Below are 21,755 nucleotides of genomic sequence, written 5' to 3' on the forward strand. Positions count from 1 at the left end.
AGGTTTATTTGTTTCACTTTTCAACTTTTAATAATTGATTTTTCAAAATGTTTTAAAATACATTTTTTTTTTTTTTTTTTTTTTTTTTTGTGGTTTGCGGGCTCCGGACGCGCAGGCCCAGCGGCCATGGCTCACGGGCCCAGCCGCTCCGCAGCATGTGGGATCCTCCCGGACCGGGGCGCGAACCCGGTTCCCCTGCATCGGCAGGCGGACGCGCAACCACTGCGCCACCAGGGAAGCCCTAAAATACATTTTTAACAACTTTATTGAGATATAATTCACATTCAGTTCAGTACACAATTCACCCATTTAAAGTGTACATACAATCCACAGTTTTTAGTATATTCACAAACACGTGCAATCATCACTGCAGTCAATTTTAAACATTTTCATCATCTCAGAAAGAAATCCCATACCTTTTAGTTAACACCCTTCAATTCCTTCATTTCTCCCAGCCCTTTGCAACGACTAATCTATTACTTTCTCTCTAGAGATTTTCCTGTTCTGGTCACTTCATGGGAACAGACTCATACAATATGTAGTTTTTTGTGACTGGCTTATTTTACTTAACAAAATGTTTTTGAGGTTTTTCCCTGTTTCTGTGATCCAAGGGGATGCTTCAGTCTCATCATGGGTTCTGGGATTTTCACAAAGGTGTCTTGTCTATGGATGATTGCTAGTTGGTCTTTTAGTGAGGGGGATTGAAGTTGGCAACCACCTTTTCCATGTTGGTGACATCACACTGCCTATATTATTTTACATTGTAATAATTATGTGTATTGTATATTGTATACTGTGATTGTATATGATTTATTGTTTGTCTTTAGTATGTCTTCTTTGCTTTTTCTAAAATTACTTTTGGTATTTAGGAAGGTTTATCTTTATATTCAGTAGTTTCTTTGTATATAAACCCTTTATAGTGCCTGTATTGTTATCTATTACTGTATAGCAAATTACCCCCAGATTAATAGCTTAAAACACTGAATATTTGTTTTCCCAGTTTCTGTAGGTGAGGAATCTAGGTGAGGCTTAGCTGGGTGCTTCCTATCCAGGGTCTCTCATGCATCTCCTGTCAAGCTGTTGCCCAGACTGCTGTCATCTTAAGGCTCAACTGGGGCTGGCAACTCTGCTTTCATTCACATGGTTGTTGGCAGGCCTCAGAAGATCCACTGCCAAGCTCACTCATGTCATTGCTGTCAAGGCTTGGTTCCTCACCACATGGGCCTCTCTATAGGTTTGCGAGTGTCCTTACAATGTGGTAACTGGTGATTCGAGAGAGCCAGGCAGTGCCCAAGATGGAACTAATTTTCTTTATAACTGATCTCAGATGTGACATCCATCACTTGTGCTGTATTATATTTGTTAGAATACCTAAGCACAGCCCACACTCAAAGGGAGAGGATCATATAAATATATGAATGCTTGGAAACATTGGCTGCCATCATAGGGGCTTTCTACCATAATTCCCTTAATTCTCCTGTATTCTATCTCGTTAAATGGTTTGATTCCTACCTAGTACTTATACAGTTGTTAATGTTTTCTACTTTTCGGCTGTCTTTCCTTTTTCTTTTCATTTAAAATTGCATCCTTTCTACTTTGTCATAACATTTAAATTCTATTCTTCTCCTTGTATCTTCAACATTATTTTTATACCGGTACAATTAAATATGTGAAATGCTCATCATCAGTCCTTTTGCTGAAATTCCCCAGTCAGCTTTTGGTTGGATGAAGCCCATCCTCTAGTATATTCTTCAGGAAGGGAACATGTTTATAATATTCCCTGGGCTTTTGCATGTTCAAAACTCCTTTTCTGTAGCCTCAGTGACTGAAGGAGAGCTTGGTTCCTTGTAAAATCCTCGGCTCATGCTTTGTAAAGTTTTTGAAAAATGTTGCTTCTCTGTTTTCCCACTGCATACCTTGCTTTTACAAAGTCCAATGACATCTAATTCTCTTGCCCTTGTACATTATTTGGATTTTTTTGCCTGGACGCTAATTTTAAAAATTCTTTAAAGCCTAGTAGTTCTTCTAAGATATGACTCATAGTTGATCATTTTGGGTCAGTTTTCCTGGGTACCTACTAGTCCCTTTTCATTGTTTTTTTTTTTCTGAAATTTTTCTTGGATTATGGCTTTAAATATTAATTTCCCTCCAGTACTTTTTCTTCTTCATGGGCTCCAATTATAGCATGTTAGAACTTCTTTCACTGTCTTCTATTTCAATCATTTATTTCTCTGATCTTTTTTCTTATTTTAAAATTTCATATTCATTTCTTTGGGTGTTTTACTGCTTTATTTCAGTGTACTTTATTACATTTTCATCATATCTATTTTCCTTTATGCACTGCTTTCCCCTCCATTTTGGTCTGGTAGTGCCTTATTGTCTTTTGAACTTTTAACAGTTTTAAGGTTTTTAATTTGACATTGAATCAACCTTTTTTTTTTTTTCCTGCACAGGGTTGAACAACCTAGCCTGCTATTATTAAAAATAGAAATCCTACTTAGTCATAAATGTACTTCCAAAGTTGCACGTGTCCTGCTAGAAGTATAAGGAAATATATGCAAAGGGGAGATGTCATATTTCTTTGATTTGGAGGTACTGGGTGGCTGTCTAATGCCTTGTTTATTACTATAAACATCAAAAAATTTTTCACAAATTTCTTTTTCCACATATCATCTCATGCTGCCTTTTTCAATTCTCTGCCCAGCTGTGAAGGTCTGAAGCCTTATATTTATTGTGTTTGAAGGGTGCCATGAGAGAGAATTGTCAAATAAGCAGATAAAGTAGCAAACTATGAAGTATAGTTATTGAGCAGTTTTTGTTTATTTATCTGGAGAAGATAAAAGTACCAAAATATAGTAACTGCTTATGTTTTCATGTCTTCCCTGAGCTTAGTCCAGAATCACTTGCTTTTTCTAAAAGGGATCCTAGACTTCGGGATACGGCTAAATCTAGACAGATTCATGGAATAGACTCCTACAGTTAAGGCATTTGTTCCAAGCATTGGATGTATTTTTGAAAATCGGTATTTTCTAAACCTTCGTATATTTGAAAAAGCTTCAAAAAATGTGACCTGTATTCAGGAATTAACTGTATTTGTTCTAAAACTATTTTTTTTCACTCTTAGGTATACAAAGGAAATAACTAAAAATGACAAGTAGAAGTCTTGAGGAGTCCATGGGGGCTGTTCAGATGGGGTTAGTCAGAACGCTTAAAGGATTCCAAGGCAAGATTTTGCCACCCCTGAGTCCGAAGGTGGTTACAGAAGAAGAAGTAAATCGAATGGTAATGTTTAAGAGAATTTCATAGTAAAATACTTAATGCAGTCTTTCTCCTCAGGAGAATGACAGTTGCTACTTGGCATTCTCAGAATATCAAACAGAATTACTGGCTGATAATATCAGTTTAGTTAACATGGGTAGATTGCTGCAGAGCATAGTTACCTTTTAAAGCCTGGGAAATTTTTGAAATTATATACATCAAAGTAGAGGCTTAAATTAAATTGCTTAAGTTAATCAGTTGTACTAAGACTGTGCAAGCAAATTATTAAGATTTTCTAAATATTAGCTAGAACCTTAAGAGACTGTCATTTATGTAGTTCAAAAACAGTCAAATATCAGAATTTCATAGGTTTAACATATATAATTAATTACCTGTTGATTGGCAAGAGTTATTTTTGTTTGTGTATTTGTAGAACAGAGTACATTAAAATGATGACTATATAATATCTAGGAAAAATGCATAACTTTTTCTGTCCTTTATGATAGAAAACAATTACATTTTTAATGAATTATAATGATTTGGTGAGAATTGAATTATAAACTACATGCTATGGAAATATCAATAACAATTTAAAGTGTTAAACATTGTGTTCACTGCATTTTAAAAACTAGTCTCAGGTTATGTTCCAATTAGAAAAATAAAATCTATCATCATTTTCTTTTGTGATTGTTCTTGTTTCAGGTTTAAAGTAACTCCTTACTTTTTGCTTGTAAGAGTTTATTTTTATTTAAATCACAACACAGCTGATACCTCATAACATTTTAACATTCTAATCTGTGTTCCAATTAAAAAGAATCTTAAAAAACCAAGTTGGAAGCTATATTAGAAATATGCCTTCATTTAAATGGATTCAATCACAAAAATTAAATTTGTAGGGAATTTGAAGAGCATTGATTTTAACCCAAGGTGAAATGAATCAGCTAAATTATATACCCCTGAATGTTTTAAGAAGTCTTGGCACATACTTAAGCATTATGTTGCTGCCAGTGATCATAATCTCTTTGCATATAAAGTAGCCCTAGAACAAAGTGAACATTCCAGAACACCAATTAATAGTGATTGGTCTTGGATAAGCCCTTGCTGGTTTATTTAAATGATAGGTTACATTTTTTTCTCATAACAGTAGAAAGTGTTAAAGAATTTTGTGTTCTTGTTTGGGTAAGTGGATGTGACTGGCTGCTGGATCTGATGATTGACTTAGAGCTCTTTTAAAACAAGGTCTAAATGTGTTCTTACGATTTCTAAAAAGTTCAAACTCGTTCCTAAGCAGCACAGTCATACTTCCCAGATCCTTTACTTTATAAGATTTCTCTTTAACCTGATACAACATGATAAACACCCAAAAGCTTTACTTGCATGTTGTAACTTCATTTGAGAAATAGAAATATTTCAAGGAGGATTAGCCTCCTTCGCTCTGAAGCCCTTAAGTGATTTTAGAAACCTAGAGTTTTATGCTCTTCTGAGCATATATGTTATGCTCTTTGGACATGTTCCCGTGCAATTTCTTGACCTTCCTTTCTCCCACCCCAGGTTCTTTTGTGTGATTCCTTCACAATCATAAGGAAACAGCAACCACATATCCTTTCAAATTATTGTGCAAAGAGCTCAGAAGTGCACGGGTACTTCGCTTGTATTATTTAGTTATTTTAAACGTGTTATAGGGGAACTTGGTGGCATTCCAGAATTATCCTGAAAGGTGCAAACACAAATTATTCATTACTGGCACTTATGAAAGCACTTTTTCAGTATTACCATTTATGAATCTTTGGCTCCTGTTGCTTTAAATTCTAGCTGACTCCCTCAGAGTTCCTGAAGGAAATGTCCCTCACCACAGAGCAGAGACTGGCTAATACACGTGTGATGTGCCGACCACAGATCATTGAACTTTTAGATATGAGGGAAACAACACATCAAAAGGTAGCTGCTTTCTGTCATACTGCTTATAAAGTAGGTCCTGGAATAATGTGAATATTCTAGAACAGTAAGAACTAAGCAGTACTTATTGTTCCTGGGCTAACTAATCCCTTATTGGATTTGTTTTATATATTCTTTTTCTACCTCTGTTGATATCTATAATTTGATACGAAAAGAATTACACAATACAATAACTTTTAAAAAATATGTATTTATTATTTTTATTTATTTATTTTTGGCTGTGCTGGGTCTTATTTGTGGCATGCGGGATCTTCGTTGAGGCATGCAGGATCTTTAGTTGTAGCATGTGGACTCTTAGTTGTGGCATGCATGCGGGATCTAGTTCCCCAACCAGGGATCGAACCTGGGCCCCCTGCATTGGGAGCATGGAGTCTTACCCACTGGACCACGAGGGAAGTCCTCAACTAACTTTTTTTTTTTTTTTTTTGTGGTCCTCTCCTGTTGCGGAGCACAGGCTCCGGACGCGCTGGCTCAGCGGCCATGGCTCACGGGCCCAGCCGCTCCGCGGCACGCGGGATCCTCCCAGACCGGGGCGCGAACCCGGTGTCCCTGCATCAGCAGGCGGACGCGCAACCACTGCGCCACCAGGGAAGCCCCCTCAACTAACTTTTGACTAGTCACATTTCTTCCTTAGCTACTTCTGGACACCATTGTTTACAGATTAGGAGTAATCCCAAGAATTATATTAGCCAAGCCCAATTAGGTTATCCTCCTAGTGTAAGAAATCCCTCCTTACCTGAGCTGTCATAACTAGAAAGGAGGAAGGAGGAACTGTTTATTAAAATAGGCATTTTTGTCTATTCTGGCTCATTTCCAATAACAAATGTATCCTTTTAGTCTCTAAAGAATAGCTATTTTAACATGTTTCTGTATTCTCATGTAAACCATACATTCCAGGCTTTAGGCGTATATGCTTATAAAGTAGTTCTTATTTCCTACATTTTAATTAATTTCTTGAATTATATGCTTCACTTTTTGCACAAATTATGGTATGAGCCTCCATCAGTTGAACTGCTGGAGATTAGCCTCCTCTCAAAGGGTTCCCAGCTATTCCTCAGTGTTTTTCAGAGTGATTTCCCACAAGACAAGTGAGTCCCTCAGGCTCTTTTGCTCTTCTTGGCATGCCATTGCCACCCCTGTCTAGGATATGCATAAAATTTGTTCTTCTTCTGAGCACTTCTAGCTTTAGTTATTCTTTGTTTCCTCTCTTTCCCATAACCACCCTCTAACTTTGAGAGTTGAGAGCAGGTAACACAGCTTTCTCCAAAGCTAATTCATCCTAATTAAGGGCTAACTGCTCCTTTCCCAGAGCATAACTAAGACCAGACTATGTGTATTGTTCTGTGTGTACCGCTTGTGTGTGTGTTTTAATGTATTTTGATTCCTGCTATGAAGGATGAAGAAATTAGTGTACCACATCTCATCTTCTTGCCTCTGTCCTCTGTCAACTCAGTCGGTTATTTTTTACTTTATTTTCCGGAGTTTCATTTGCTTCTTATTTGGTTGATAGTCATACTCTTCTCATTTCCTCAAGAAGAGATTATGGAAACTATATTTCCTTGATTTTATAAGTTTGATGATATTTGCCTATTGCCTTTATAGGTGAACTGCAGATTTGTTAGATGTAAAATTCTTGGGTCACACATTTTCCCCATAAGAGATTTGCAGGCATTTTCTTCACTACCTTCTGGCTTTAAATGACAATATGCAGAAGTATGAAGCCTAATATTTTAAGGCTCCAGACGCGCAGGCTCAGCGGCCATGGCTCACGGGCCTAGCCGCTTCGCGGCATGCGGGATCCTCCCGGACCGGGGCACGAACCAGCGTCCCCTGCATTGGCAGGCGGACTCTCAACCACTGCGCCACCAGGGACGCCCTGTTTATTCTTATTTGATGTCCAGTGATTTTATTAGGATGTGCCTAAATTTTTCCTAAGACACTGTGTACCATTATTTTATTTCTAGAAAGTTTTTCTTGAATTATCAAGTATTTGTTCATGCCATTTTTGGTTTTTTTTAGAAGTATCATTTGTGAACATGCTGGATCTTCTTTGTCTGCCCTTTTACACCTTGCATTTCCTCCCTAATCCATCTTAAACTTTCTGTTCATTCCCATTTCATTGTAATTACATTCATCAACTTATCCTCTGTATCCCTTACTTTGAGTTATGTGTGTGTTTCTCTTAAAATTCATTCTTAAGCTTGGCCAGTTCAACACACCTGGGTTGTCTCACAGCATTTTACATAGTTAGTTTCTTTTTTTGTACCTTTTAATTCACTTGTGTCTCAGATATCACTCTTCTTTGGCTTTCTTCCTACTTCACTGGTTGCTTTTTTCTTATTTGTTGGATCTTTCTCCTCTTCCTGTTGACTAAACATTGGAGTTCCCCAGTACTTGGTCCTTAAACTTCTTTCTCTTCTGAACTCATTCCTTAGGTGACCGCTGCTAGGAACAAGGCTTTAAATTTCACCTTTTAAATGATTGCTTTCATAATTATATCTCCTGCTGTGGCCTAGCCCCTGAACTCTGGATCATATATTCAGCTCAATGTGTGATTGGCAGCTCAAACTTAAAATCCTTAAGAGATAATTTTTGCATTACATTCTTTCCCTAAAGGCATGATCTTTCCTCTTTTGTCTTTCCTCCCTCCACCATGTAATACCCCCATTTATCTATTTTCTCAGGCCAAAAACCTTGGTGTTATCTCTGATGCCTCTGTTTTTCTCATGTCTTATATGAAATCCAAAACAAGGGCTAGTAATCACAAATATGTCTTTAATCCAACCACTTCTCACCACCTCCACCACTACCATCCCAGTTCAACCCACCATGATCTAGACGCCTGAAATAGCCTCCCTGTTTCCAACTCATCGCCCCGTTATCAATTCTCCACAAAGAAGTAAGAGTGGTTTTTATTTTATTATTTATTTATTTATTTCAAAAATTTATTTATTTATTTATTTATTTTTGGCTGTGTTGGGTCTTCGTTGCTGTGCGCGGGCTTTCTCTAGTTGCGGTGAGCGGGGGCTACTCTTCGTTGCGTTGCGCAGCGCAGGCTTCTCATTGTGGTGGCTTCTCTTGTTGCAGAGCACGGGCTCTAGGTGCGCGGGCTTCAGTAGTTGTGGCTCGCGGGGTCAGTAGTTGTGGCGCTCGGGCTTAGTTGCTCTGTGGCATGTAGGATCTTCCTGGACCAGGGCTCGAACCCATGTCGCCTGCATTGGCAGGCGGATTCTTAACCACTGCGCCACCAGGGAAGTCCCAAGAGTGGTTTTTAAAAATGTAAATCAGAATATGTTACTTCCGTGTTGAAAACCACCTAGTAGCTTCCTGTTACCCTCATAGTTATAAGGTCCTGCATCATCTGATCCTGAGTCCTTCATAGTCTTTTCCTTCCTCTCTCCCCCAGCTCATTCTCCTCTAACTGCTCTCCCCTCTTGCTGCTCTTCAAACACCAAGGATAATTCTCACCCCAGGGCCTTTGCATTTGTTATTCCTTCTAACTGGGATGCTGTTCTCTTAGATCTTTGCATGACTTGCTTCAGATCATTTCCTCAGAGAGGCCATCCCTCGGCTACCTATCATAAAGAGCAACCATCCCCCATTCACTCTGTCTCCTTGTCCTGCTTTGGTTTTCTTCATAGCTTTATCACTGCCTGACCTCATATTATGTATTTCTTTTTTTTAAAAAATATTTATTTATTTATTTGGCTGTGCTGAGTCTTAGTTGAGGCCCGTGGGATTTTCGTTGCCGTGTGTGGGATCTTTAGTTACGGCATACGGGATCTAGTTCCCTGACCAGCGATTGAACCCGGGCCTCCTGCATTGGGAGCGTGGAGTCTTAGCCCCTGGACCACCAAGGAGGTCCCTATTTCTTTATTTTTTATCCATTTCCTTAAGCATTTCAGCTTCATGAGGCAGGGGCTTTACTGGCTTTGTTCACTACTGTATGCTCAACATATGGAAAATATTAGAAACTCAATTAGCATTTATTGAATGAACACATGAATTTTTCATCTCTTTTGATTGCTTAATCTTCCCTGCACTCTTGAATATTTGCTTTGTGCTCTCTGATTTTTTTTCATTATGTTCTTTGAGTTTATGGTGAAATGGTGTAGTTAAGATTCTTATTATTTCATGGCAATGCTTTTCTGGTGAATATCTGACATTTTCTTTGCTTCTCTTCTTTTTTTTTTCTTGAATGTTTTTGTATAGTTTCTGGCTTTATTTGTCACTGTGATTATTATTATCACTCATCTTTGAAATAAAGAAGGGAATTCTTCCTGGACTTGCTGTTTGCAGGTAGTTAATGTTGAGGCGGGGCTTGGTAGTGTCGCAGGCCAGCAGGAATTCTCCATGATTCTAAGGGCAGCTCTTTATGAAAGCGGATCATATGTATGTGTTTATTTGGAAGGGAAATGAGAGGAAGGGAGGAGTAGTAACTGAGTTGTGTTAGCCTTTTCTTCTCCCCAGAGTTCTAACTTAGGGATTCTTATGATTCTTTTACCCTGTGTAAATGATTGACTCTTCCTATAAATATGCATATTTGTGTATTTTCCACACAGTTGTCAGTAGTTCAGTATACATCTTCTTTAATTTCTGTCGATAATGGTTTGTAGTTTTTCCAGGTAAAGGTTTTGCACATCTTTCATTGGATTTATTCCTATGTATTTTATGTTTTAGGATGTGATTTTAAATGGTATTGTTTATAAATTTCATTTCCTAAATGTTCATTGCTAGTACAAAGAAATATAATCGATTTTTTATGTTGACCTTGTATTCAGTGACCTTGATGAATCATTTGTTAATTCTAATTTATCTATAGGTTATTTTGAATTTTCTAAATAAACAAGTTTTTGTTCTGGGGAAAGTGTCAGTTTTTTTTCTTCTTGATCAAAACTTCTAGTGTTAAAATAACCTTGTATTTCTGAGATAGACTCAACTTGGTCATGTATTATCTTTTTTATATATTGTAGGTTTCAGTTTGCTAATGTTTTGCTTTTTTTTTTTTAATCTGTGGTTCACGACCTATAATTTTCCTGTCTCCTCCTGTCTTTCTCAGATATATGAAAGTTATGCTAACAACATCATCGTTAAATGGAAGACATTTAATTTTTTGTTTTTCTTTTTCATTGTGGTTTACCATAGGATATTAAATATAGTTCCCTGTGCTATACAGTAGGACCTTGTTGTTTATCTATTTTATATATAGTAGTTTGTATCTGCTAATCCCAAACTCCTAATTTATCCCTTTCCCACCCTCTTTCCCCTTTGGTAACCATAAGTTTGTTTTCTATGTCTGTGAGTCTGTTTCTGTTTCATAAATAAGTTCATTTCTGTCATATATTAGATTCCACATATAAGTGATATCATATGGTATTTGTCCTTCTCACTTATTTCACTTAGTATGATAACCTCAAGGTCCATTCATGTTGCTACAAATGGCATTATTTCATTCTTTTTTATGGCTGAGTGGTATTACATTGTGTATATATACCATGTCTTCTTTAGCCATTCATCTGTCAATGGACATTTAGGTTGTTTCCATGTCTTGGCTATTGTAAATAGAGCTGCTGTGAACATTGGGGTGCATGTATTGGGGTGCATGTATGTTAAAGTTTTATCCAGATATATGCCTAGGAGTGGGCTTTCAGGATCATATGGTAACTCTGTTTTTAGTTTTTTTAAAGAACCTCCATACTGTTCTCCACAGTGGCTGCACCAATTTACATTCCCACTAACAGTGTAGAAGATTCCTTTTTCTCCACACTGTCTCCAGCATTTGTTATTTGTAGACTTTTAATGATGGCCATTCTGACCACTATGAGGTGGTAACTCACTGTGGTTTTGGTTTGCATTTCTCTAATAATTAGTGGTGTTGAGCATTTTTTCATATACCTATTGGCTATCTGTATTTCTTCTTTGGAGAAATGTCTATTTAGGTCTTCTACCCATTCTTTGATTGTTTCTTTTCCTGTTATTGAGTTGTATGAGCTATTTGTATATTTTGGAAATTAAGCCCTTGTTTGTTGCATCATTTTCAGATAATTTCTCCCAGTCTGTAGGTTGTCTTTTCATTTTGTTTATCGTTTCCTTTGCTGTGCAAAAGCTTACAAGTTTGATTAGGTCCCATTTGTTTATTTTTGCTTTTATTTCTGTTGCCTTGGGAGACTGACCTATGAAAACATTGGTACGATTTATGTCAGAGAATGTTTTTCCTATGGTCTCTTCTAGGAGTTTTATGGTGTCATGTCTTATGCTTAAGTCTTTAAACCATTTTGAGTTTATTTTTGTGTATGGTGTGAGGGTGTGTTCTAACTTCATTGATTTACCTGTGGCTGTCCAGCTTTCCCAGCACTGCTTGCTGAAGAGACTGTCTTTTCTCCATTGTGTATTCTTACCTCCTTTGTCAAAGATTAATTGACCATAAGTGTGTGGGTTTATTTCTGGGCTCTCTGTTCTGTTCCACTGATCTATATGTCTGTCTTTGTGCCCAAACCTTGCTGTTTTGATTACTGTAGCTTTGCAGTATTGTCTGAAGTCTGGTAGGGTTATGCCTCTAGCTTTGTTCTTTCTCCTCAGGATTGCTTTGGCAATTCTGGGTCTTTTATGGTTCCATATACATTTTAGGATTAATTGATTTAGTTCTGTGAAAAATGTCATAGGTAGGGCTTCCCTGGTGGCGCAGTGGTTGAGAGTCCACCTGCCGATGCAGGGGGTACGGGTTCGTGCCCCAGTCCGGGAAGATCCCACATGCCGCAGAGCGGCTGGGCCCGTGAGCCATGGCCGCTCAGCCTGCGCATCTGGAGCCTGTGCTCCGCAACGGGGGGAGAAGCCACAACAGTGAGAGGCCCGTGTACCACAAAAACAAAAACAAAACAAAACAAAAAAAGTCATAGGTAATTTGATAGGGATCACATTAAATCTGTAGATTGCTTTGGGTAGTATGGGCATTTTAACAGTTTAATTCTTCCAATCCAAGAGCATGAGCTATCTTTCCATTTCTTTGAATCATCTTCAGTTTCCTTTATAAATGTTTTATAGTTCTCAGCATATACCTTTCATCTGCTTCATCAGGTTTATTTGTATTTTGTATGTGATTTTTAAAACATTATTTATTTATTTATTTTTGGCTGCATTGGGTCTTCATTGCTGTGTGTGGGCTTTCTCTAGTTGCGGCGAGCAGGGGCTACTCTTCATTGTGGTGTGCCGGCTTCTCATTGCGGTGGCTTGTTATGGAGCACGGGCTCTAGGCACGTGGGCTTCAGTAGTTGTGGCTCGCGGGCTCTAGAGCACAGTCTCCGTAGTTGTGGTGCACAGGCTTAGTTGTCCCATGGCATGTGGGATCTTCCTGGACCAGGGATCGAACCTGTGTCCCCTGCATTAACAGGCAGTTTCTTATCTACTGTGCCACCAGGGAAGCCCATATGTGATTTTAAAGTGAATTGTGTTTTACTTTCCCTTTCCGGTATTTCATTGTTAGTGTAAAGAAATGCAGCAGATTTCTGTATGTTAATCTTGTATCCTGCTACCTTGCTGAATTTACTTATCAGTTCTAGTAGTTTTTGTGTGGAGTCGTTAGAGTTTTCTCTATATAGTATCATGTCGTCTTCATACAATGACAGTTTTACCTCTTTTCTTCCAACATGGACAACTTTTATTTCTTTTTCTTATCTGATTGCTATGGCTAGGCCTTCCAATACTGTTTGAATAGAATTGGTGACAGTGAGCATCCTTGTCTTGTTCCAGGTTTTAGTGGGAAGACTTTTGGCTTTTCACTGTTGAGTATTATGTTGGCTGTGGGTTTGTCATAAATAGCTTTTATTATGTTGAGATATGTTCCCTCTATACCCACTTTGGTAAGAGTTTTTTTTTTATCATGAATGGATGTTGAATTTTATCCAGTGTTTTTTCTGCATCTATTGAGATGATCATGTGGTTTTTGTCTTTTCTTTTGTTGATGTGGTATATCACATTGATTGATTTGCTTATGTTGAACCATCCTTGTGACCCTGGGATGAATCCAACTTGATCGTGGTGTGTGATCTCTTTTTATGTGTTGTTAGATTTGGTTTGTAATTGACTTGTAATTTTCTTTTTTGGTATTGTCTTTGTCTGGTTTTGGTATCAGGGCAATGGTGGCTTCATGGGACGACTTTGAGAGTGTTCTTTCCTCTTCAGTCTTTTGGAAGAGTTTGATATAAGAGTTTTGGTGTAAGTTCTTTGTATGTTTGATAGAATTCCCTAGTGAAGCCATCTGGTCCTGGACTTTTGTTTGCAGGGAGTTTTTAAATTACAGGTTCTATTTCATCTCTAGTGATTGGTCTGTTCAAATTATCTAATCCTTCTTGATTCAGTTTCGGTGGGCTGTATGTTTCTAGAAACTTATCCATTTATTCTAGGTTGTCTAATTTGTTGGCATGTAATTGTTCATAGTATTCTCTTATGTTTTTTTGTATTTCTGTGGTATTGGTTGCTATTTCTCCTCTTTCATTTCTTAATTTGTTTATGTGAGTCTTCTCTTTTCTTCTTGGTGAACCTGAACAGAGGTTTGTTGATTTTGTTTATCCTTTAAATAAAACAGCTCTTGGTTATATTGGTTTTTTTCTACTTTCTAAAAATCTCTATTTTATTTATTTCCTCTCTGATCTTTATTATTTCCTTCTTTCTGCAACTTTAGGTTTTGTTTGTTCTTCTTTTCTGATTCTTTTAGGTGGTAGGTTAGGTTGTTTATTTGAGATTTTTCTTGTTTTTTACAGGAAGGCCTGTATTGCTATGAACTTCCCTCTTAGGACTGCTTTTGCTCTGTGCTCTCTCTGTTCTGCTTGTTGCAAACTGACTGCTGCACTCTCCTCCGAGCCTCTGAAGCTCCCTTTCTGTCCCAGCTGATCACCACGCCAGTGAAGGGGCTTCCCAGGATGAGGGAACTTTTCCTCTTTCACAGCTCCCTCCCAGGGGCGCAGGTCCTGTCCTGATTCATTTATTTTTTTTCTTTCATCCTACCTGGTTATGTGGTAATCTTTCTTTCAATTTTGGTTTTATGAGATCTTCTGCCAGCACTGAGCAGGTATTCTGTGAGAATTATTCCACATGTAGATGTACTTTTGATGTATTTGTGAGAGGAGGTAAGGTCCTCATCCTTCTATTCTGTCCTCTTGATTTGGCGACCCCTAATTTTTTGTTTTTCTTTCCTTCGGGAGGGTTTCTATAATGTTTGAGTTGTATTTTCTTTAATTGGCAGTGCCACACTTTTTAAAAAATTAACTTATTTATTTTTGGCTGTGTTGGGTCTTCGTTGCTGCGCATGGGCTTTCTGTAGTTGTGGCGAGTGGGGGCTGCTCTTCTTTGTGGTGTGTGGGCTCCTCACTGTGGTGGCTTCTCTTGTTGTGGAGCATGGGCTCTAGTGCACGTGGGCTTCAGTAGTTGTGGCACACGGGCTTCAGTAGTTGTGGCTCATGGGCTCTAGAGTGCAGGCTCAGTAGTTGTGGCTCACGGGCTTAGTTGCTCTGCGGCATGTGGGATCTTCCTGGACCAGGGCTCGAACCCATGTCCTCTGCATTGGCAGGTGGATTCTTAACCACTGTGCCACCAGGGAAGCCCCAAGTTGTATTTTCTTTAAATGTTTGCCAGAATTTGCTTGTAGAGCTATTTGGGCTAGAGTTTTATCCATGAAAAGTTTTTACTTTACAGATTCAATTTCTCTAATAGTTAGGGAACACTTCATATTTTCTATTTCTTTCTGTGCTAGTTTTGACAAATTGTATTTTTCTAGGAATTTATAATTTTAATCTAAATTTTCGCATTTGTTATCGTTTTACTTAGTTTGGGTTCTGTAGTAATGTTCCCATTTTCATTTTTTATAATTGGCTCTTTTATAATTGGCTCTGTCTTCTTTTCTTGATCAGACTCAGGTATTTTATTATTTTTATTAGTCTTTAAAGACTCAACTTTTGGCTTTGTTGATTCTGTGGGACAGTTACTTTGTATTTCATTAATTTCTGCTGTTTTTGTTGTGTCATTTTTGTTTTTTTGTTTGGGTTTTAATGTGTTTTTTATGTTTGTTATTGTTGTTCTAAATTATTGAGGTGGATACTTACATCTTCAGTTTCCAAACTCTCTGCTGAGGTGCTCCCAGGATACAACCGTAAACTCAACAGGGCATCATAGGGTATTCTGAATTTTTAAGGGAAACATGGCAATACTCAAAACTTGTTGGATACTACATAAGCTACTAGCTTGAGATAAATCAGTTTTAACATTAGATAATACTGTCTTGTTAATCCCTCAGTGCCTCCAAACAGGTTTTTGTTGATACAGCTTTTCTTCTTATTCTCATAGGGGAGTTGGTTCACATTACCTTATTCACCATTACTGGAAATGGAAGTTTTGAGTTGTTGTTCTAACTAGCCTATTTTTTAACTTGAGGCCCAGAACCTACTTTTCTTTTGTATTAGAGAAGTTGATGACAGTAACCTTACTGATTATAACAGTGTTTATAGTACTTACCCCTTTTTGAATGTTTCCTTTGTTCTTGGTGTTGATATTCATAGGTATATGTAGTAATTTCTTATCTTCCCTAGTCATTTCTGCCATTGTGTGACTATATGATTAATTTATTCTTTCAACTGCAGTTTCCAGGAATTGACCTGGATCAGGCCTTATTCCAGCCCTTTCCATCAGAAATTGTATTTCAGAACTACACTCCCTGTGAAGTCTATGAAGTTCCACTGGTTTTGAGGAACAATGACATAGTGAGTATGTTTGCTGGGATGACTGTACCTTTCATGGATATATAAGAAGAGATTAGATAAAAAGGGATCTTGCAGGGTCTTAGATAAGCTCTTTTATTTGATAGGCCTAGGAAAACAGATAAAAACATGCCCTTTGACTATAAGCTTAATGAAGACAAGACTGTGTTGGTTGATTTGTTGCTAAATGCTCAGTCCCGGGGCAGCACCCAACAAATGGTAAACTCCCAGTGTGTGCACTGACATTTTGTTGAATAAGGGATTGGCTAGATCAGTGTCATGAAGTTCTCATGAGTGACCATCTGGGCTAGGTTTTCATTTAATACAAGATGATTACTGTTCATGTTTACATACTGCACGTTAGAGCCACTATTTCCCCAATTGAAGGTATCAACTCTACTCATATGAATTGCAGTTGTTGAGCCAATGCATTTAGAGTCTGCAAATTGTATTGAAAAAAAAACAAAACAAAAAAGAAGATCACCTTTTCTCTTTTCCATCTCCTCCCTTCTACCTCAGATAGCCTTCAGATTTTGTCTACAGATAGTTTTGCATGGCTTCTCCCACTGTCTGTACCTTGTTTCTTTGTGGTTGCAACTGAGGATTTCTTCTCCATCCTTATGCCTTTTCTTTCAGAGATATATTAGGGTATATTTCAAGAAAGAGTATTAAATGACTGAAGATTTCCTTGACATGTAACAATAACAAAAGGAAGAATAATGCAGAAGGTCAGCATGAAGCACAGTTAAGTGTGAAAAGTAATCAGATAGGAAGGAAGGCATTAGAGAGATGCTAAGCATCAGGTGTTAAGGACAAGTAGAAATACTTATGGGGGTCTTAGAATGTTGAGACAAAAATTCTAGCTATAATAAAGTAGGGAAAATAAGTGAAGACTATGCAAGAATCCAAGGCAAATAGGAAGACCTGCAGTTATATTCAGTACAGTAGCTCATTAAAGGAATCAGTGATGCCTTTCAGAGATCAATGGGGTGATTTAGTGACAGCAAAGTCACACTTTGGAGAAAATGCGGCATTTAGTTCTTCGCTGAAGGCGTGTTAGCAAGAGAAGCTCATGGGATGGAAGCTCAAGGGTAGGCAGAGAGAAGAAAAAAAACCCCGAGGTGTTCAGGGTTGTGTTCCTAGACCTCAGGAAGAGGTGAGTTACATAGACATTAGGACTCTTCTTTTCATGCAGGGCTGCCAACCAATTTAGTTTCTCACTTCGAGTTCTCGTTTTCCCTTTCTCCATTACTTTTTCACTCTTGTTCAAGTTTTTTTTAAGCTATTAAAGGCAGAGAGGAGCTAGTCCAAAGGGTACTTTGGCTACTCCTCCCCAGCCATAAGCAAGAAATGATTGTCACTGAGTGTATATGAGCACGTCAAGGATAAGAGGCATGTGTGAGTCTTGTCTGCCAAAGGGCATTCAGTTCTCATGGATAAAACCCACACTTCTTGGCAAGATGCTGCTAGAGTATTGGATCCCATGAAAGGAAGGTCCTCATCTAAGGAAAGTTCAGCTATCAACAAGCAGACAGATTCTCTAGGCTAGGCGGGCTTGTTCTTGGTGAGTTACTCCCAGGAGCTTCATATGAGGTGGCTGATGTAAGCCTGCTTCTCTACTTCCTGGTTCATGGATATGCAGGGAACCGCTGAGATACATTTGGGGCATGAGAAATGCTTTCTCTGTCTTTTACCTTTTATTTGCTTCCTGACTGCCATGGAGTGCAAAAGACAGAGCCTGTTTGGTCTTTATTTCTCTACCTCTCTCAAACACACAAGTTGATAGTAAGCCATGAACCCTCTACAAGCCACAACACAATTCACTTGGGGTACAATTATAAGCACCCAGACTCCAGGGTCAGACTAATCTGGGTTCAGATTCTAGGTGAACTGTCTCCCAGCTGTAGACTTTGGGCAAGTCACTTCACTTCTCCAAGCTATGGGGATAAGAATAGCACCCATTTCAATAGGTTGTTTGGAATATTAAATGAGATAATGGATGTAAAGTACTCAGCTCAGTGTCTGTCCTATAATAAGCACTAGAGCAATGTTACTATTCTTTTTATTATTATTAGTGTTGCTGTTGTTTTCCTTCTAGTTTTTAATCCACAGTTAGGCTCTTACTAAAGTATTCCCAGCAAGCTTATATGGCATCATTCAACACATCATAAACACCACTGCACATTTCTCTTACCAGCAAAGCCAATTCTATTCCTACCAGATTTGTACACATCTCTTTCTTACCTCCCCACTCTCTAGTCTTGAGATCTGTCTGAATTCTCTCTGCATTTCTTCTTCCCTTCTGCATCTGGGTTTCAGCTTTGAGAGGTTGTGGGAGTTTCTTTTCCTAAGATTTCACCTGAGACTCCTAGGACATACTTAACTATAGTTAACTTTCTTCTGCCCCCTTTGAGTTTTTAAAAAAACAGTCCTCTCCCATTCCTGTGTCCCTAGAACCTCCACCCCTGACCACCCCCCTTCTCACAGTTACATTTCTTTTACTGCTTGGGGCTATCTGAGATAGAAATATGTACTTTGGATGAGGCAAGCAGAGCAGAGGAATAAGACTTTAAAAGGATGGGACTGTTTGAAGCTGCTCTGAGACTGGCCTTGGGGATTGTACTGCCCTCTGTGTTCTTGCTTCACAGTGGTATTTAGGTAGGACAGCCCTATAGGGAGGGAAGGTAGAGTTAGGCCGGGACTTGATTCGGAACACCATTGCTTGGTAAAGCTGTAGCACTTGGCGGCAAGTGTCTGTTTCCTCATCTGTACAGTGAATTGTAATGAAGCTCAAAGGTTATTGTGAGGATCAAGTGGAATCTCATGTACAGTGTATGATCCATAGCAAGAGTGCAGTAAGTGTGATTTCTTCTCCCAGAGCAGTTCTCAAATGTTGGGAAGTCCAGTGCAACTCCACCGTGTAGGTGGGGTTTTAGATGATTAAGCAGTTAGTCTTCGAAAATAGTCACATTTAAATAATAAAATTAAGATTTGCAATAACAATTAAATTGAGTAATAATAATAATGTTAATAAAAATTAAAGCTAAAGTACATTGAGTGCTTACTTTATGTGAGGTACTGGGGTAAAGGTAAGTACTGTCATCTCCTGTTACACTTGAGGAAACGGAAGTTCAGACCTAACCAAAGTCACATGGCTAGTAAGTAGTAGATGGAGATTTCACGTTTAACTGCAGGGCCTGTCCTTTTTCTTCTGCTTTCACGTGTACCTTGCCCATTATTGTGTTTTTCTTGCAGGTTCCAAGGCTGGTGAAAGTTGTTGAGGAAAGTTCACCTTATTTTAAAGTAATCAGCCCCAAAGATATTAGTCACAAAGTAGCACCAGGAGTGCCATCCGTCTTCCGAATCCTCTTTACTCCAGAGGAGAACAAGGTAACAGCAGCGCTGGCAGCAAACTGGTTGAATGCTTGTCACTAGCAGTTTGCAATTCTGAGCATTCGAGGAGGTGGTGTTGGTGTTGGCATTGTTGTTGGTGGTGTTAGTGGTATTGGTTGTGGTGTTGGTGTGGTGGTGGTGGTAGCTGTGTCGCCGACAGTGTTGTTGGTGTCGTTGATGGTATCGGTCGTGGTGTTGTTGATGGTGGTATTGCTGGTGGTGGTGGTGAGGAGAGGAATGGTGAGGGTGGATGAGAGGAGGGGATGGTGCACCACTGGGAATATGGAGAGAATTGTCAAACAGTGATGAGGGCTTATATGAGCTGCAAGTAGCCAGAGTGTAAAGAAGGGTAATCCTTCTGGATGCTCCCATGGGACCTACTTCAGCATATTTATGTTGGACTGTACAGCTAGAGAGACACCAAAAAGGAAAAGATGTGGTCCAGGTGCAATGAGCTGAGACAAAGCGTAGAGATTATGCCTTCTTGGAAGTTTGGGATTCTTGTTAGTTGCATCCCTCCTCCCCACACTCTAACTATTTTAGGAGAGAGTCCTAAGATCCAATATTGATCACAGTATCAGCCTCATTAATGGCAAAGAATATGGCCAGGACCTGAGGCCATATTCTGCTCCTTAATGACCGGTAGATAACCAGTCCTCGGTGAAGGGGTGACCTCACCAGTAGCTCTTCCTAAGCATGAGTGGAGAGGCTAGAGGCAAAAGCAGAGACCTGCCCTGTCTGCTTATCCTTGTCTGTACACAGACTGGCTAGAAAGAGCCTGAGTTCAAAAAGAGGCCATTTCCCTCCAGCACCACCACAGCTGTCAGGAATCTAGCCTATTCTCAGGCTCTCCTCAGTTGTATAAATTCTAGTTACTTCTGGAAGGAAAAACTAGCTTGGGCGACTGAGGGAGGAGGCTTCTCTCCAGCCCTTCTCCAAGGCTGAAGAATTGTGGGTTGAGTTTTCCTCTGTAAGGGCCAGAGTGGGGACTTGTGTGGAGGAGGAAAGGGCTTTTACCAGCATGATTGAAAGAGTGAGGACAAAAAACAAGGCTAAAATAGGCATAACAAAATGTCCGGTTATATGTAATGTTAAATAATGTGTTTGCTTATCTGTATTGTGCCATTATGGTTGGAATCAAAAGAGCATAATGGAGGCACAGAGAACTAGCTTTGAATCCCTGCTTCTCCATCACTAATACTTATTAGCTGTTGTAAATGTCATTACCAGTATTCCTGGTACTGGTGCTACTGTTTCTGCTTTTCTGGAGAGCAGGGATAGAGAATTTAATCTGGTCTGCCAAGCATATATCGCTGGAGCAAGTGGTTAGAAATTTCATTAGTATTATACTGCTGTTATTATTTTTCCACTCTGTAGTATTACTGTTTGTTTCTTGGGCTGTGTTTATGAACTTATCATTTTGTTTGGGGTATTATTGAAATAAACAGAAAGATAAATAGTTCCAGAAGTAGTGCTTTTTGTTATACGTTATTGAAGTCCTTATTTTTTTCTCCAGGCTCTATATCTGAATACTCTCTGTGAAGAGAACAGTACTTGGATTTAGTTTGGGTGTCAAATTTTCCTACACTGTCAATTAATTATAAAAGCTGAATATAATAAGCTTTTTTTGCAGCTTGAAATATTAAGCTTGCTGGATTTGAGGAGTTGGCTTTCCTTAATTTTTTTCTGTGCCAGAGAAAAAAATATCTTCTGTTGAATAAGTATTATTCTACCTGTAGGTAGTCTGGCTGAGAAAGAGATACACAGAAGTTTCTAAAGAGGTGGAGTGTTCTATGTCATGATAGATGTGTGGGTTACATGGATGAATTCATTCATCAAAATTGTATATTTAATATTTGTGCACTCCAAAATATCTAAACTTTACCTTAAAAACTTTTAAAGTATAATAACAATAGAAAGGTGAATGGATGGAGGTACAGATGAAACCACAATGACAGAATGTTAATAACTGTTGAATCTGGGTGATGGATACATGGGATTTGTTATACTATTCTGTTTTATTTGTGTATATTTAAAATTTTACCTCATCAAATGTTAAAAGCAAAGGGAGAGAGATTTTACTACTGCTTATCTATACAGCAAATAAATAACTGAAATATATTTTAGGTGAGTTTGTATTTACTTTAAGTATGAAATGCCAGCATTCCCATTGAGGATTATTACTTGGCTATATTTCGTGGAAGCTTATCTTACTCCTAGTTTTTTTTTTTAATAAATTCATTTTATTAATTTATTTTTGTCTGTGTTGGGTCTTTGGCTTTCTCTAGTTGCAGTGAGCAGGGGCTACTCTTTGTTGCGGTGCACGGGCTTCTCATTGCAGTGGCTTTTCTTGTTGCGGAGCACAGGTTCTAGGCACACGGGCTTCAGTAGCTGTGGCGCGTG

At 38.6% G+C, this 21,755-nt stretch overlaps 1 protein-coding gene across 1 annotated transcript in view; it reads left to right on the forward strand.

Annotated features, from left to right (window-relative positions):
* Positions 1 to 3,135: 3,135 nt before the first annotated feature.
* The window catches only part of LOC129391400 (hydrocephalus-inducing protein homolog), a 157,453-nt gene continuing 138,833 nt past the window's right edge, over positions 3,136 to 21,755 (forward strand). Inside the window, exons 1-4 of the mRNA XM_055078816.1 lie at positions 3,136 to 3,282; positions 5,071 to 5,196; positions 15,843 to 15,962; positions 19,215 to 19,349. Of these exons, the coding sequence (XP_054934791.1) occupies positions 3,148 to 3,282; positions 5,071 to 5,196; positions 15,843 to 15,962; positions 19,215 to 19,349 (516 nt within the window). The 5' untranslated portion in view covers positions 3,136 to 3,147. The remainder of the gene's footprint in view (positions 3,283 to 5,070; positions 5,197 to 15,842; positions 15,963 to 19,214; positions 19,350 to 21,755) is intronic.

The sequence above is a fragment of the Physeter macrocephalus genome, chromosome 17 (assembly GCF_002837175.3).
Source record: "Physeter macrocephalus isolate SW-GA chromosome 17, ASM283717v5, whole genome shotgun sequence".
Lineage (NCBI taxonomy): Eukaryota > Metazoa > Chordata > Mammalia > Artiodactyla > Physeteridae > Physeter > Physeter macrocephalus.